Genomic DNA, 14,338 nt, shown 5'->3' with positions numbered 1-14,338 from the left:
AGCTGCCTGGATTGGTTGGTTTGGCAACCATTTCTTGAATGTCAGCCGTGTAACTCAGATGTGTGTTCATGGCTTCAAGGTGCATTAGTACAACAGCTGAGAGAGAAATAGAGCCCCCTCAGATTTACACTATAGAGGAACTGCTCTGGCTCTTACGTCAAAATTGAGTAGTTTGAGACTCTGCATTTCCCTCAGAAGTTATTTCCATTGAAGCAATCTTTTTCTTTAAAATGAAGCATAACCTGGGATGACATCATATTTTCTCCCGCGTGCACATATTTTACCTGGCTAATAATTACCGTGGTTCCCTTTTGTCTTCTTAAAACAAGGTGCCACCATGTGGTCCCTATTGTCCTCTTAACCTTCAGACCTCTTCCCTCAGCCTCCCAAGTATCAGCTGTCTTACATGACTTGTGAGATTTTGGGTTAATTTGGTTTTATCTGAAAGTATTTCTTCCAGATACTATACCTTATTTATAGGTGGTTTTGAAGTGGTTATGTGACTTGTCCTTTGTGCATTGCTGTTTTGATTTTATGTCAAGGTGTTTTTGTGACACCTTTTTATACATGGCATCTTTGTTTCTTTAAAGATTTTTCCACTGAGAAAATTTTTTAGAAATTACTGAGAAAGGCTATGAGTGTTACCTTGACTCATGCTGCTTGATGCTAGATTGCATTCCAGAAACTTTGTACCAGTGAGCCAACAGTGGTGGTCATGGATGGCAGAAGTGGCACGAGGTAGGACCTTCATCCTGTCCTAGGGTAACACTGACTACAGTTTTAGAATTGGTAGTTTTCATAGCATTGCAGGGTGAAAACATTCATACTGCTTTCCTAATTTCATTTGTGTTTCTTAACTTTGAACTTTCTAGGTGTTTATGCTTGGGAGTTTGATGCTGGTTTTCTTGCTTAGAGCTTTATTCTGCTTCTAAGCCTGTGGTTCTCAATCTCTGGGTTGTGACTCTTTTGGGGATCATATATTAGATATCCTGCATTATGATTTATAACAGTAGCAAAATTACAGTTGCAAAGCAACAACAAAAATATTTTCATGGTTGGGGGTCACCACAAGATGAGGAACTGTAGCACAAATAATAAAAACCCAGAGACAGATATTGGGGTTCAAACTGAAGATCAGAAAAGCAAAGCAGCCAATCACTAGAGAGCTTTTACCTCTACCAAATCTTCAGACCAAAAGGGTGAGATTCTGTCTTCACGAATCCTCAGACTCCACACTCCTGTGAGTTCTTGTCTCTTCCCCTTTATATTCCTCTCTCTGCCTAGCTATATTGTTCCTGTCTCCACCTCCCTAGTGCTGGAATTAAAAGTGTATGACTTCTGAATACTGGGATTAAAGGTATGTACCATAACTCCCTGACCTCTAGTGCCTTAACTTTGCATTTTGATCTTCAGGCAAGCTTTATTTATTAACTGTATTAAGGGTCGCAGCATTAGAAAGGTTGAGAAGCACTAAGCTGTATTGTGGTGTTTTCTGTGAGTCTTTTCAAGTCAAGTATAATCCTGCTAGGCTTCTTTCTTTAAAGTCCCATTGCCTCCCTTGTGGAAAACATGTTTTCATCATGTGGTACTTGGGGTATTTTAGGATCTAGCTCCTCCTTAGCCATGCATTTTTCTTTCTCCTAGCCTCCATTTCCATGTTTCCATTAGGTCAGTAGATACATGCTAAATGCAGTGATTAGGTTCTGGTCGTTGCTGTGTGCCCTGCCTCGCAGCTGTGCTCACTCAAGAGGAAAAATTGACACTACCGTCTAGATTCTAAGGGAACCTCCTCCGTCTTAATGTTTTGTGTGATCCTCACCTTTCACTGTGCCTCAGCTTGCATCTGTAGGGCGGGCATACCAACCTCAGGTGAAAGCAGTTGAGATGATCCATGTCTGAAATGTTGTCTTATAGAATACTGGCCAGCAGTAATTCATTACAGCTGTTAACTTCTGTGAGTTTTTGTTCTTAAGTACTAAAGGGGATTGAGATTTTGAGTCTTCAAAATCTGCCTTTTTGATGGTGTCAGGGTGTAGATCCATGACTAGTTTTATACTTAGTTCTATGTACTAGTCACTCATTGGACATATTCTTGGTATATATTATAAAATGTACCTATATGGTGGCAATGACACTCATTAGATGGCTGTGGTTTGCCTGGTAAATTAGTGTTGCTGAGAGCATAGTCTTTAGAAATAACATGACTAATAGTAAGTTAGGTCTGAGGGATATGGACTGTTCTTTGAATAGTAAGCTGGAGGTGGAGTGTGGCATAGGAAACATAACCACTAGTTGTTAGATACAGAAGCATAGTCAGCACTGTAAGAAAGTTATTATCAAGCAGGTCCATAGAGACGTTCTACACCCAACACCTATGAGTAGTTACTGGTAACTCTAAATGGTTTATTAAAAAACTTCTGTATTTCTATAACTTTCATTATGATTGGGGCAATCTAACCTGAATGAAATACTCAGTAACACAAGCCAGTCATATGTGTACTTAGTGGCATATATATTCCATTTGTAGCCTCAGACCAACTTCAGATTGTGTCATGGGTTGTGTGAACGGCATGAGCCTTAGCACAACTGACCAGGAGGTACCCCCCCACCCACACACATTGCTTTAGCAAACATTTAGTAATACCGGATAAGGGGAATAGAGTTGCTTGAACAACTAAACCTAGAGATGTTCCTTAGAAATTTGTAGCACACACTATTTTCAGAGTGCTGTGGTTACCAGTTCACGAGTTTATACTCTGTGCCACCCTTCGTATGTCTGTGCTGGCAATGGAGTCTCTTGTTCATTCATATTTGGTTTTTATTCGTTTATATATGTGTGTAGAATATTACTCTGGGTCAGTCTGTTGACTTGGCATACAAATACAGAAGCACTAGAATTTGTCTTAGTTATGATTATGTCTTAGTTATGATGCTGTGAAGAGATACCATGACCAAAACAGTTCTTAGAAAAGAATTCAGTTGGGAGCTTGCTCACAGAACGGAGAGGTGTGGTGCTTGAGCAGCAGCTGAGAGCTGTACATCGTGATCCACAGGCAGCAGCAGAGAGTCTGGGCCGTGGTGTAGGCTTTTGAAATTCCCAGTGACAACCTCTAACAAGGCCACACCGTATCCCCTCCCTAACAGTTTCCCTTACTGGGTACCAATCATTCAAATATAAGAGCCTAGGGGGACCTTTCTCATTCAAACTACCACAGGACATCACTAACATTAGTTCTCACACAGTCTGTGCAGTAGCATCTCTTTGTAATCCTATCAAATGATGAAACTGTCATTTTAAGACAGACTGTTTTATTATGCTAGGAGCTAGAGAGTAGTACTGCTTATACTTGAAGCCAGTTTTTGAAACTATCACATCTTCCATGGTAAGAGAGAAAGTGAGAAGAAAGCTATGTGCCAATTGTTTTAAAGTTGTAAGAGAAGTTGTTTCAGTGTAGTTGAAAATAATATACTGAATGTTTACAAGATCCATCTTGGCTTTATTTTTTTCCACTACTAAACTTGAGAGGCTATTCAATGAGATTTGTCCAGTTCCCACATTTGTTTAGAATTAAGGCAGGGCTTACTCATTAATGTCACTTTTACATCAATGGTCACGTGGTAAAGCACCTGGATGTTTGGTCTCTTTCTTTTTCTTTCTCTTTTTGTTTTTCAAGGCAGGGTTTCTCTGTACCTTTGGAGACTATCCTGGAACTAGCTCTTATAGACCAGGCTGGCCTCGAACTCACAGAGATCCACCTGCCTCTGCCTCTCAAGTGCTGGGATTTAAGGCATGTGCCACCACCACCTGGCGGTCTCTTCTTTCTTTATCAGTGAGCCCATTCCTTTGGACTTGGTTTTATTTTCCCCATTTTGCTTGTGTTGCAGAAGTGGTGAGGGAATGGCAGAAATGAACAAGAGTGACTGTTCACAAGAAAACTAAGAGCCAGTTACACTTGTACAGTCTGCTTTCTGAAACATAAGACTGTGTTTAAAGGTTATAGTCACCTAGTGTTTTAAAACTGTACCTCAACCTTTCTCTTTTTTTCCCCCTCTTTTTGGTTTTTCAAGACAGGGTTTCTCTGTAGTTTTGGAGCCTGTCCTGGAACTAGCTCTTGTAGACCAGGCTGGCCTCACACTCACAGAGATCCGCCTGCCTCTGCCTCCCAAGTGCTAAGATTAAAGGTGTGTGCCACTATCGCCCAGTGTACCTCAACCTTTCAACCTAGAACCACTGTGAACAACACATCACCTGAACTGTCTGAACTGACGTTGTTTTCAACAGGACGCATTCAGTTTACTAGCGTATTCAGATCCTTGGAACAGTCCAGTTGGAAATCAACTTGACCCAATTCAGAGAGAACCTGTGTGCTCGGCTCTTAACAGTGCAATATTAGGTAAGTAACTAAAGCAAAACAACTAGACTTAAGCTACATTCTCTAAACATTTGAAAAGACATTGCCCTAACATTTGTTTCAGTAAAACAGGAACTTATTAATCTTTTTAAAATACTGAAAATTTCCTCTATACCAGATTACATGAATTCTGATGGAATAAACTTGGTAAGATGCTGAACTATATCTTGGAGTGTTTCAAAATAGTTTCTGTCTGCTTTTATATATATATATATATATATATATATATATATATATATATGCACTTAGGATTAGGTAATTGAGTAGTTTTTGTGTTTAAGTGAAAAACCCTACCATAGAGGCACCATGTAGCTCATAGCCCACACTCTGGGCCTAGGCATAACAGTCTTTTAAATTCTCTCTAGTACTAGGCCAGCTCCTTCTCCTGTATCATTATTGGGGTGATTTGAAGTTGTAGAAAATATGTGATTTTGACTGACCCAGGTGAAAAAGGTGGCTTTCTATTGATAATATAGGAAAGTACAGGACCTTCCTATCTCAATAGCTGTGTTTAATGGGCTGATCAAAACTTGGTTTGACTGCTGGGGAAGGAATTTGGGCATTTTATAAAGAATTCTGATAGTTGCTCTACAGGAAAGTGAGACTAGAAGGGTGTTACTTGAATTGAGTACTCAGGAGTCAGAGCTGGTACCACCCTGAATACTGCATTCTGCTCTTTTTGATTCGGGGTATTTAAAGAAGGAATGCAGGTAACCTGATTCATAGCTTCTGTCTTAAGATATAAGCAGTACCAACCCCTGGACTCAAACATTTGCATTCAGATTAAGCAGTCACTTAGGTGGAGAGGCTTTATCAGTGTGTATGGGAACCTCTTGTTTGGTAAGTTTCTGTTCCTATCAATATGTCACTGCAGTTGTGATAGTAATTACATACTGAACCAATACTTTTATGCAGATTCTGTAGTTACACTCCCATGTAAATGTTACCAAGTTAATCTGCACATAAAGCTTAATTTCTGAGCTGTTTTCATCAAAGGCAATTTAGATAAGGGCTATTTTACATCTGACTTTAGATTCTTCTCCAGTGAGACTTCATTCCAGTTTTGAAGTTTGTACTCTTACTTGGCCTGGTGAAATTTAGAAGATTTTTAGTCATGTGTTTCAAACAGCTTTTTTTTTTTTTTAATTTGTTTATTTATTATGTGTACAATATTCTGTCTGTGTGTATGCCTGCTGGCCAGAAGAGGGCACCAGACCTCATTACAGATGGTTGTGAGCCACCATGTGGTTGCTGGGATTTGAACTCAGGACCTTTGGAAGAGCAGACAGTGCTCTTAACCACTGAGCCATCTCTCCAGCCCTCAAACAGCTTTTAAAAGGTGACAGACAACACTGAACATCGGCACTTGTATTGAAGGCTAATTAATATTCATTGCAAGAATGTAAAGGAAGCCATAAATGCTTATACTTATCCTAAGTTTGATACGGGTCAATACTGCCATTTGGGAATAAGAATAGTGACCTTTGTGTGTTAGCTTCTTAAATTAGTGTTTGTGTGTAGAATAATATGAATTTGGTTTGTGTGTTGTATTTTCAGTGGCCATATTAAGATCAACTCTTGAAAAAGTAAAAGAATCTAGTAACAGTGCTGACAGGAATGGTGGCTTACTATAATTGTCATTTTGAAACTACTGCATTGCAGGTAGTTACAAACATCCAATTGCCAATTTTCTTGTGGCAGTATTTGACTTCTTGAGTTCTTCAAATCAAATGCTTAGGAACATTATCTGAGATACAAGTGTTAGACTGGGTCTGAGGCTTGAAACTAGCCTGTTTTACATAAGACTTTCAGACCAGACAGGACCACAGTGAGACTCTGGGCATGGGAAAGCTATAAATAATGCTTGCATTAAAAATGGTAAGTTTAAACAATCTTGTGGATGACTGTATCTTTTGTGCTACTAATGGGCAGACCTATATGTAATGCATAATGTATTAACTATGTATTTTATATATCTTAAAAGCTTAAAGATCCTTAAAACCAGAGGCCTCCTTTGATCAAAGTACAATCATGAACCTGGTGCTCACTTGAACCTTCCTTAGGTTTTAAAAATAGTAATTTTTTCCTTTGTATTTATCAATAAATCAGTATTTCAATAATCGTAACCCTCAGATCACTTATTAAACCATTACTTTCTTTTCAACCTGCTCCATGCTTTTATTCACGACTTATTTATTGTCCCTTGTACATTAAGCCCTTAGCTTGCTTTTCTGTGGTTTTTATGGTTCATTCAGTTTTGTTGTTTTTTTGTTTTGTACTGTCTTGCAAACTCTAAACTGAGGCTGCAGGTAATCAGAGAGTTTGACAGCCACTGTCATGGCTTTGCCCTGTGAGCTTTGCCTGTAGAGAATTGATTAGTTTCCCTAATTGATCTGGACACTATCTCCAGAGAGAATTACTAGCTTATTGGTGGATTCTGTCACCCTTAGTTCACTTCATCTTTGGTGCATCAGAATTTTACTGCATTTTTAATAAGGAGGAAGAGGCAGGCAGATCTCCTGAGATTCAGACCAGACTGGTTTACATAGTGAGTCCCTATCTCAAAAACAAAACAACAAAAAAAATACACCTGTTTGAAGGTTAATATGTAGCACCCAAGAAATATTCTATGTATTAAAACATCAGAACTAATGATTAAAAGTTAACCTCTTCAATTCTAGGGTGACTTTGCTCTATATTTTGACAGCTGTTTACTTGCTTGTGAATAACATTTGCCAGTGTGACTTAGAGGTAGCTCTGCAGCCCTCTCTGGACTGTGGAAACTAAATAAAAATGTGGAACTGCCTTCTCTTGCTAATGTTAGCTGACCTTGGCTAAGTAGATAGGTAGTAGATTTTTCTTATTTCAGCCCAAAATGTCAGCTAGGTTACATCTTTTCTGTCACGGTTAAACAGAATGAAAAAGTTGAGTATATACTTTAAAAATCTAGTTCTGGCCAGTATGGTGGTACACACCTTTGATTCCAGCATCAGGCAGAGGCAGGCAGGTCTCTGAATTTGAGGCCAGAGAGGAATATGAAGTGAGACCATTTATTAAAAAATAAACTTAAAAAAAAAAAATCTTAGTTCTGCAAGAACTTTTCTTTTTTCTCGCACGCCTTTAATCCCAGCACTTGGGAGGCAGAGGCAGGCGGATCTCTGTGAGTTCGAGGTCAGCCTGGTCTACAAGAGCTAGTTCCAGGACAGGCTTCAAAACCACAGAGAAACCCTGTCTCGAAAAAAGCCAAAAAAAAAGAACTTTTCTTAGGAATATCATTCTGCCTTGTCATCAGGTAGTTGAGATCCTCACAGGCACTGATGTAGCAAATGTTGTATTTCCCTGATTGAAAGATGGTTTTTAAAATGGTTTGTTAATTGCTATTTTCATATTTTAATCCTTTTTTTTCCTTAGAAACCCACAATCTGCCAAAGCAACCTCCACTTGCCCTAGCAATGGGACAGGCCACACAATGTCTAGGACTGATGGCTCGGTCAGGAATTGGATCCTGTGCATTTGCCACAGTGGAAGACTACCTACATTAGCTATGCACTTCAGGAGCTCACACTTACATTGTGGCAAATAGTCAACATGGAAGTAGACCGGCTCTGCTGATTTGAAATTTAGATTTTTTTAATTATGTACTGGGGACAGGTTTTTGTCGCTTTACATTGCTTCCTAGTTTACAGCATGATGCAAATGATTTTCTAACTTAGTGTTAGGAGAAAATATTTTCCATCTTTTAACCTCTTAGTTGTCTAAGAGTTAAATATTACTGAATTTCAGACGTTCAAATTGATCATCAGAAATCCTTTAAAACAATTACCTAAAAGAAACCAAAAATCCTGCCTTCTTTGTTGGGGGGAGAAGGGGGAGGAAATGGAACAAGTTGTGTTTGTGTTAGCATGTGGGTGATGTAAACTACAAATTGGGAGCTGTTCCGACCCCCGCTCCTGTGTAAGCATTCAATCAGTGTAACTTGCAAAATGCATAAACATCCGACAGTTTGAATTTAATAGTGTTGATGGAAGAAATCATTTTTAATGTGTACTGTAAAACTTGAAATACTCAGGAGCTGAGTGAGTATGTTTGTTGCTACTTACAATCCCGACCTGTTAGTCCCAGTAATTTTGTTTTAACATGGTCTTTTTCAACTTTGTTTCCTGTTTAACTACAGATGACTTCTGTTGTAGACTCACAAGTTTAACTGTTGTATTATAACAGTATTACATGTCAACAGTGTGGTTATGACCTTTATTTATATAAAAACCAAATATTTAGTCAATTTACCGTGTCTTAATTTAATCTTTGTACACCTTCCATTTTTAAGTGCTTAAATGAGTACTATATTGCAATAAAAATGTAGTGATATAATTAACCAGCCATTAAAAATTTACTTCTACAGATATTAGTGTCAGTTGAATTTATGTATTAGGTTCTCATATACTTTTTAGAGCAATTTATAGTAATGATTCTTCCTATCAGCCCAAGTTAACAGTCTAAAATTGCACTAGTCGAACCTGATACTGTGTGTGCAAAGAAAAACAGGAATTTAACAAGTACTGTAACTATCAACCAAGCAAACCCCCAAACTAATTAAAATTTGAAAAGCTGTTCCAGGGCTGCCAAGATGGCTCAGCAGTACTTTGGTACCACATCTGGTGACTTGAATTCAACCTTTGGAACCCACATGGTAGGAGACAGAAATAGAAATTGTTCTCTGACACACCATGCATGTGTGCACACACACACCTTTTTCTTTTAAAAAACAACAACAAAAAGCCCCACTTATTTCAGATTTACTCCATTGCTAGACAAAGGTACTGGCTGAAGTTTAAACCCCAATACATATTTATTTTCCTACTCTTGGGATTCACCCCCCTCCCCCACCACTATGCTTTTTAACAATGACAAACCACATCTATAACACTAGAGTTAGCTTTTTAGTTGTACTGAAGACTTCATGAACGGTCTCTTTTTCTTTTTTTTTGGATTTTCGAGACAGGGTTCCTCTGTAGCTTTTTGGTTCCTGTCCTGGAACTAGCTCTTGTAGACCAGGCTGGCCTCGAACTCACAGAGATCCGCCTGCCTCTGCCTCCCGAGTGCTGGCGTGCACCACCACTACCGGCAGACGGTCTCTTTTTATCCCTCTTCTTGTGCCCACAAGGATGAAAATGCCTTTTTTAAACTGCTTTTCCCTCCAAGATGATCAAAAGTATTCTAGAAAGAAATGTAGCCAGCTGCTTTCTCAGACAAAAAGGTTTATGGTTTTTTTCTTAATGATCCTTTACAATGATTTATGAATGACTAGATTTAAATTCTATACATATAAATCATCATTTAGCTTTATTTCATTTCACTTATAACTTTTCTTTTTCATTTTTTTGGCCATCCAGCGTTTTTTAAACCTCTTGGCATTTTGTTGTTTCTTAGCACCTACAAGAGAACAAGAGGAATATTCAGTATTAGTTAAAACCCCGAGAAACATAAAATTCAGATTTTCTGGAGTGTAGTTTACAAAAATACACTATAAAAGTAGGTTTATTTAGTTTATAATGACCTATCTCCTTCCAAAAACATTTCCTTTGTAAAATAACGAGTCAAGAGAAGACATTCCAGCTTACCCCATGTGCCATTGAGAAACTGGGCTGCAGCTCTTTTTACTGGTAGCCTCTTGTTGTTCAGAGACAGGAACTTGTTCACTAAAGGGGGAAAATCAGTTAATCATTTCTTTGTCATCGTGAGAGCCAATCGGACAGAGACTATAAGAAAATTACCAGCCGGGCGGTGTGGCACACTCCTTAAATCCCAGCAGTTGGGAGGCAGATCTCTGTGAGTTCGAGGCTAGCCTGGTCTACAAGAGCTAGTTCCAGGACAGGCTACAAAGCTACAATAAATAAATAAAAAGTAAAAAAAAAAAAAATTACCAGTAGTCCTCTTGGATTCTGAACCATATAAACAACTGTGGATGAAGTGTTTGGCTGCTTCTTGCCTTGAATCTCTCAGATCTTGATCTTTTAGCCTTACAGCCAAGTAGCTTTTAGTCTGACTGGTGAAAATACAAAAGGTCAAAATGAATTAGAAGGTACATGCTCAGAATCCTATGTAATTGTGGGTTTGTGTGTGTGTACACGCACAGGTGTATGTACATATGTACGTACACACGTGTAGTACTGGGGGGATGGTCAATCCAAGGTGTCTCACTAAACAAACACTACCATTCAGCCACATCCTTAACCCAACTTTTTACTTGGGGGTAGGGAGAGAGGATTGTCAAACCCAGGGCCTCACAGATGCCGGGCAGGGACTCTACTCTAGGACTCCCAGCCCTTACATGACTTCACTTTGAAATAGTCATTTTGTTCTTGCTTATCAACTGTATTTAAATAATTGTATGAGTTACACAATACAGATAAATCACATGCTATTTTATAAGAAAAGAAAATGCATTAACATTTTAAGGCAGCAAGTAATATTTTTCTACAAACAACCCAATCTGATACACTACTACTTTCTCCTCATAAGCTTTTAAAAGGAAACTTTACATCCCACCGGGAAAACAGAACAAAACTCATTACCTGTCAGACTGTACTTTCTGTATTTTAACTTTCTTGGAGTTTCTTTCTTTTGCAGTATGTTCACTTCTCTTTTTCAAATTAACTGAAAAATTAAGATCCACTTTATTAATAGTATATAAATTAACACTCCATGGCACGCACTTCAGTGACTCATATATCATGTTGAGTGCAGGTTTTATTTGGAAGAAAAAAATGGGGAATGGTCTGAAGCCTACTTTGGCCAGGCCTAAGGGCCACAAACAGCCAAGAATACCTGCAATTCCTCACCCTTACATGCAAAGTTACTTAAATGAGAACAATTCATACCTTTTACGTTTCCTGGTGATTTCTTTAGGCTGTGGAAAGAAAAAAACAAAAGCTCAGAGTGGCAGGCAGTAAGAATACTCAAAACAACACGTAAGATCCCCTTCCAGCTTTCATGACCACTACCCTTAATTTTCAATCATCATGCCACACAGCACTGCCACCAGCTCAGTAACCACACTAGCATAGAATGACTTCTCAGAATTCAAATCTGAGCACTGTTAGTGGGCATCCAAAAGTTTGCTCAAGATTCTGAAACATAACTTAGCACTCCAGGTACCAAGTGGTACTTATCTTAGTAATGAGAAATCACAGCTCATTCAACAGTTTGGACACTAGAGACAAAAGGCGAGCTCCAGACAACTATCAAATGGCAAAACCGCCTCAGAAATGAATTATAGAAGCAACTGTACTGATCACAGAGGAAAAAGTGATGAGGGAGGGTGACACTTGGTTATGTAAGACAAGGGCTTCACCAAACATCTGCTTACATGCCTCATGGAATTCAAAATAATAGGAAAAATAACCATTCTGTTTAAAAAATATTTCAGAGTTTACACTAAGACCAGGTGTGGTGTTGCATTTAATCCCAGCACCGAGATGCAGAGGCAGACAAATCTGAGTTTGAGGACAGCCTGCCTGGTCTACAGATGGGGTTACAGGACAGTCAGAGCTACACAGAGAAACCATATCTAGAAAAACCAAAGAATCTACCAAAGAGTGCCAAGAAGTAGAGTAAACTCAATAGAGCTTAAATGTGATGGAAATAAAGACAGCCGTAGCTCAAGCTTTGGGTTTAAGCACAGACCACAGGGCAAAGCTGCTAAATGAAATGGGAATGAGGAAGGGTGGCGGCAGGTAAAACCAGCTTAAGAAAAGTTTGGATTTTAGGAGTTTGTGGTTAAGTGCCTGCTGGACCACTAAATAGAAAATGTCACTTGACCTTGACCTCCGATTCTGCCCCAGGACAAGTGCTGGACAATGACCTTTACTTGTAGGACTGGGATTGGGAACTCCAAAACCACTCTGTAGCTTTTAAGTTTGGACAAATCTCTTCAGTTATACAGACAAATCAAAGATTGCCTTACAGAAGTAAAAGCCTATTACTTACTCAGCCTCTGAAGCTTTAGTTAGTTGCTGTAAAATAGCATCTGGAAGCAGCTTTCTTTTCTTTTGGAATAAAGACATTTGAAGACAAGTTAAAAGTGATGTTCAGGTATTCTCAGAGTTGCTTTTAAAAAGTTACTCATTTCGGTGTCTGGCAGTGGTGGCTCACACCATTAATCCCAGCACTCAGAAGGCAGAGGCAGGCTGATCTCGCTGAGTTCAAAGCCAACCTGGTCTACAATAGCTAGTTCCAGGACAGGCTCCAAAGCTATAGAGAAACCCTGTCTGAAAAAATAAAAAAAGACAAAACCAAAAAGTTATTCCTCTCGGCCAAGCATCGGTGGTGCACGCCTTTAATCCCAGCACTCTGGAGGCAGAGGGACGCGGATCTCTTAAGTATACAGAGTGAGTTCCAGGGCTGTTATACAGAGAAACCCTGTCTCGAAAAAGCAAAAAAAAAAAAAAAAAAAAAAAAAAAAAAAATTTACTCGTTTCAAATACTCCTGCATCCAGACCAACACTGCCCTGCGACTTCTAAGCCAAGACTGGGTTTCCAAAGCCCAAAACATTCTTTGTAATTGTACCCACAGTAGCTCAACGTTCAAGTGTCCCTGTTATGAATAGAAAGGTATCAGACATGGCCAATTTGAAGTCAGATCTCTGGGATATGAAATAAGGAATCGTATGTGCCACTTTTACTTTCAAGTCACTTAAATCTTCAGAGTCCTAGTTTTAGACTTAGGGGAAAAAAAACCCACAACCTCTGGAAGCCTAAAAGACCAATACGTCAAGACCAGGTGAGTGTCAACGCTTCCACGCCCACGTTGAATTAGGGCAAGACACCAAGAAACAGCAGCAGTCCTTGCCCCGCTCCAATATCCTATACTCCCCCCCCCACGCCACCCAAAAAAAAGCCCTGAGCAAGGGAACTCTCGCTCGCCCCGGTCGTGTTTCCAAAGCGACACGGCCCGCCCCCAACCTTCTGTTCGATGAACAGCTCCTCGCGCCGCTTCCTCTTCTCCTTCAGCAGCGTTTTATCCCTGGAAGAAAAGGGGACAGGTCAGCGCCGGACGAGCCTAGGAAGTCGCCGGGCGTCCCGTTCCCCGCCGCGGGCACCGCACCTCCGTGCACTCTCACGCACGCGCAGCTCCTCCTCCCTCGCTTCCGCCTGAGCATGGGCGAAAGTCAGTTCCTCGGGGGCTTCGTCGTCCCCATCCTCGTCCTCGTCCAGAGGCTCGGCGGCGGCGCCGCTGCTGGGCTGCCCGAGGAGCAGGCCATGCTCCGCCTCTTCCTCCTCCGAGGCTGGCTGGTCCTCGTCCACCATCGCCTCCGCTGGCGCGGGGACTCGCGACGGACGCGGCCGGAGCTGCACCATGGCCAAGGGGAAGAAGGCTGTCTGACCCTTGACCCGGAAGCAGCCGCTAGCTGTGCGCGCCCCGCGCTCTCCGCGCCCCCTGTTGGTTCGGAGGCTACAAGACGCGCTGACGCGCGTGCGCGGAAGGAGCGCAGGGCTCCCTGTGGGTGTTGCGACCCGGAAGATAGTCTGGGTAGGAAAGGAACGGACATCGCGTTATTCAGTGTGTTCCCTGTTGTTTTTGTTGTTGTTCCCACGTTGGTCTGATCTATGGAACAGCGGCGGCAAAGGCAAAATAAATGCTTAATGACCTTCTGTATTCTGGCCATTCACTGCCCTGTGGTCTCTGTCTCTTACCCGTTATATCATACGAAATGATTCTGCATTCCCTATTAAGGAACTGTATCTTGTTGCCTGTGGTAGATTATTTCCGTTGTCAACTTGATTGGTTTAATAAACATCCGTGGGGAGGCATGAAGCCTTGGGTGAATGTGTATTGTTGACATGGGCATAGCCCTGTCAGTGTCAAGGACCCCAGTGCCTCAGACCCATGGGAGTGGCAAAGCCTTCCTGTGCCAATGTTGACT

At 40.6% G+C, this 14,338-nt stretch overlaps 2 protein-coding genes across 2 annotated transcripts in view; one reads left to right on the top strand and one right to left on the bottom strand.

Annotated features, from left to right (window-relative positions):
- Positions 1 to 8,815, top strand: part of Ranbp9 (RAN binding protein 9) — an 85,005-nt gene extending 76,190 nt beyond the window's left edge. Inside the window, exons 13-14 of the mRNA XM_057786929.1 lie at positions 4,283 to 4,394; positions 7,824 to 8,815. Of these exons, the coding sequence (XP_057642912.1) occupies positions 4,283 to 4,394; positions 7,824 to 7,954 (243 nt within the window). The 3' untranslated portion in view covers positions 7,955 to 8,815. The remainder of the gene's footprint in view (positions 1 to 4,282; positions 4,395 to 7,823) is intronic.
- Positions 8,816 to 8,921: 106 nt separating this feature from the next.
- On the bottom strand, positions 8,922 to 13,909 carry Nol7 (nucleolar protein 7). Its single transcript, XM_057786930.1, has 8 exons — positions 13,519 to 13,909; positions 13,377 to 13,437; positions 12,402 to 12,460; positions 11,294 to 11,322; positions 10,988 to 11,069; positions 10,337 to 10,458; positions 10,034 to 10,111; positions 8,922 to 9,845 (listed from the first exon to the last, which is right to left on the bottom strand). The coding sequence occupies exons 1-8, from the start codon at positions 13,770 to 13,772 to the stop codon at positions 9,766 to 9,768; spliced, it is 765 nt and encodes a 254-aa protein (XP_057642913.1). The 5' UTR covers positions 13,773 to 13,909; the 3' UTR covers positions 8,922 to 9,765.
- Positions 13,910 to 14,338: the final 429 nt, after the last annotated feature.

Source organism: Chionomys nivalis, chromosome 13, assembly GCF_950005125.1.
Source record: "Chionomys nivalis chromosome 13, mChiNiv1.1, whole genome shotgun sequence".
NCBI lineage: Eukaryota > Metazoa > Chordata > Mammalia > Rodentia > Cricetidae > Chionomys > Chionomys nivalis.
Note: the sequence above shows the minus strand (reverse complement) of the source record. Positions and strands in the feature narration are given on the sequence as shown.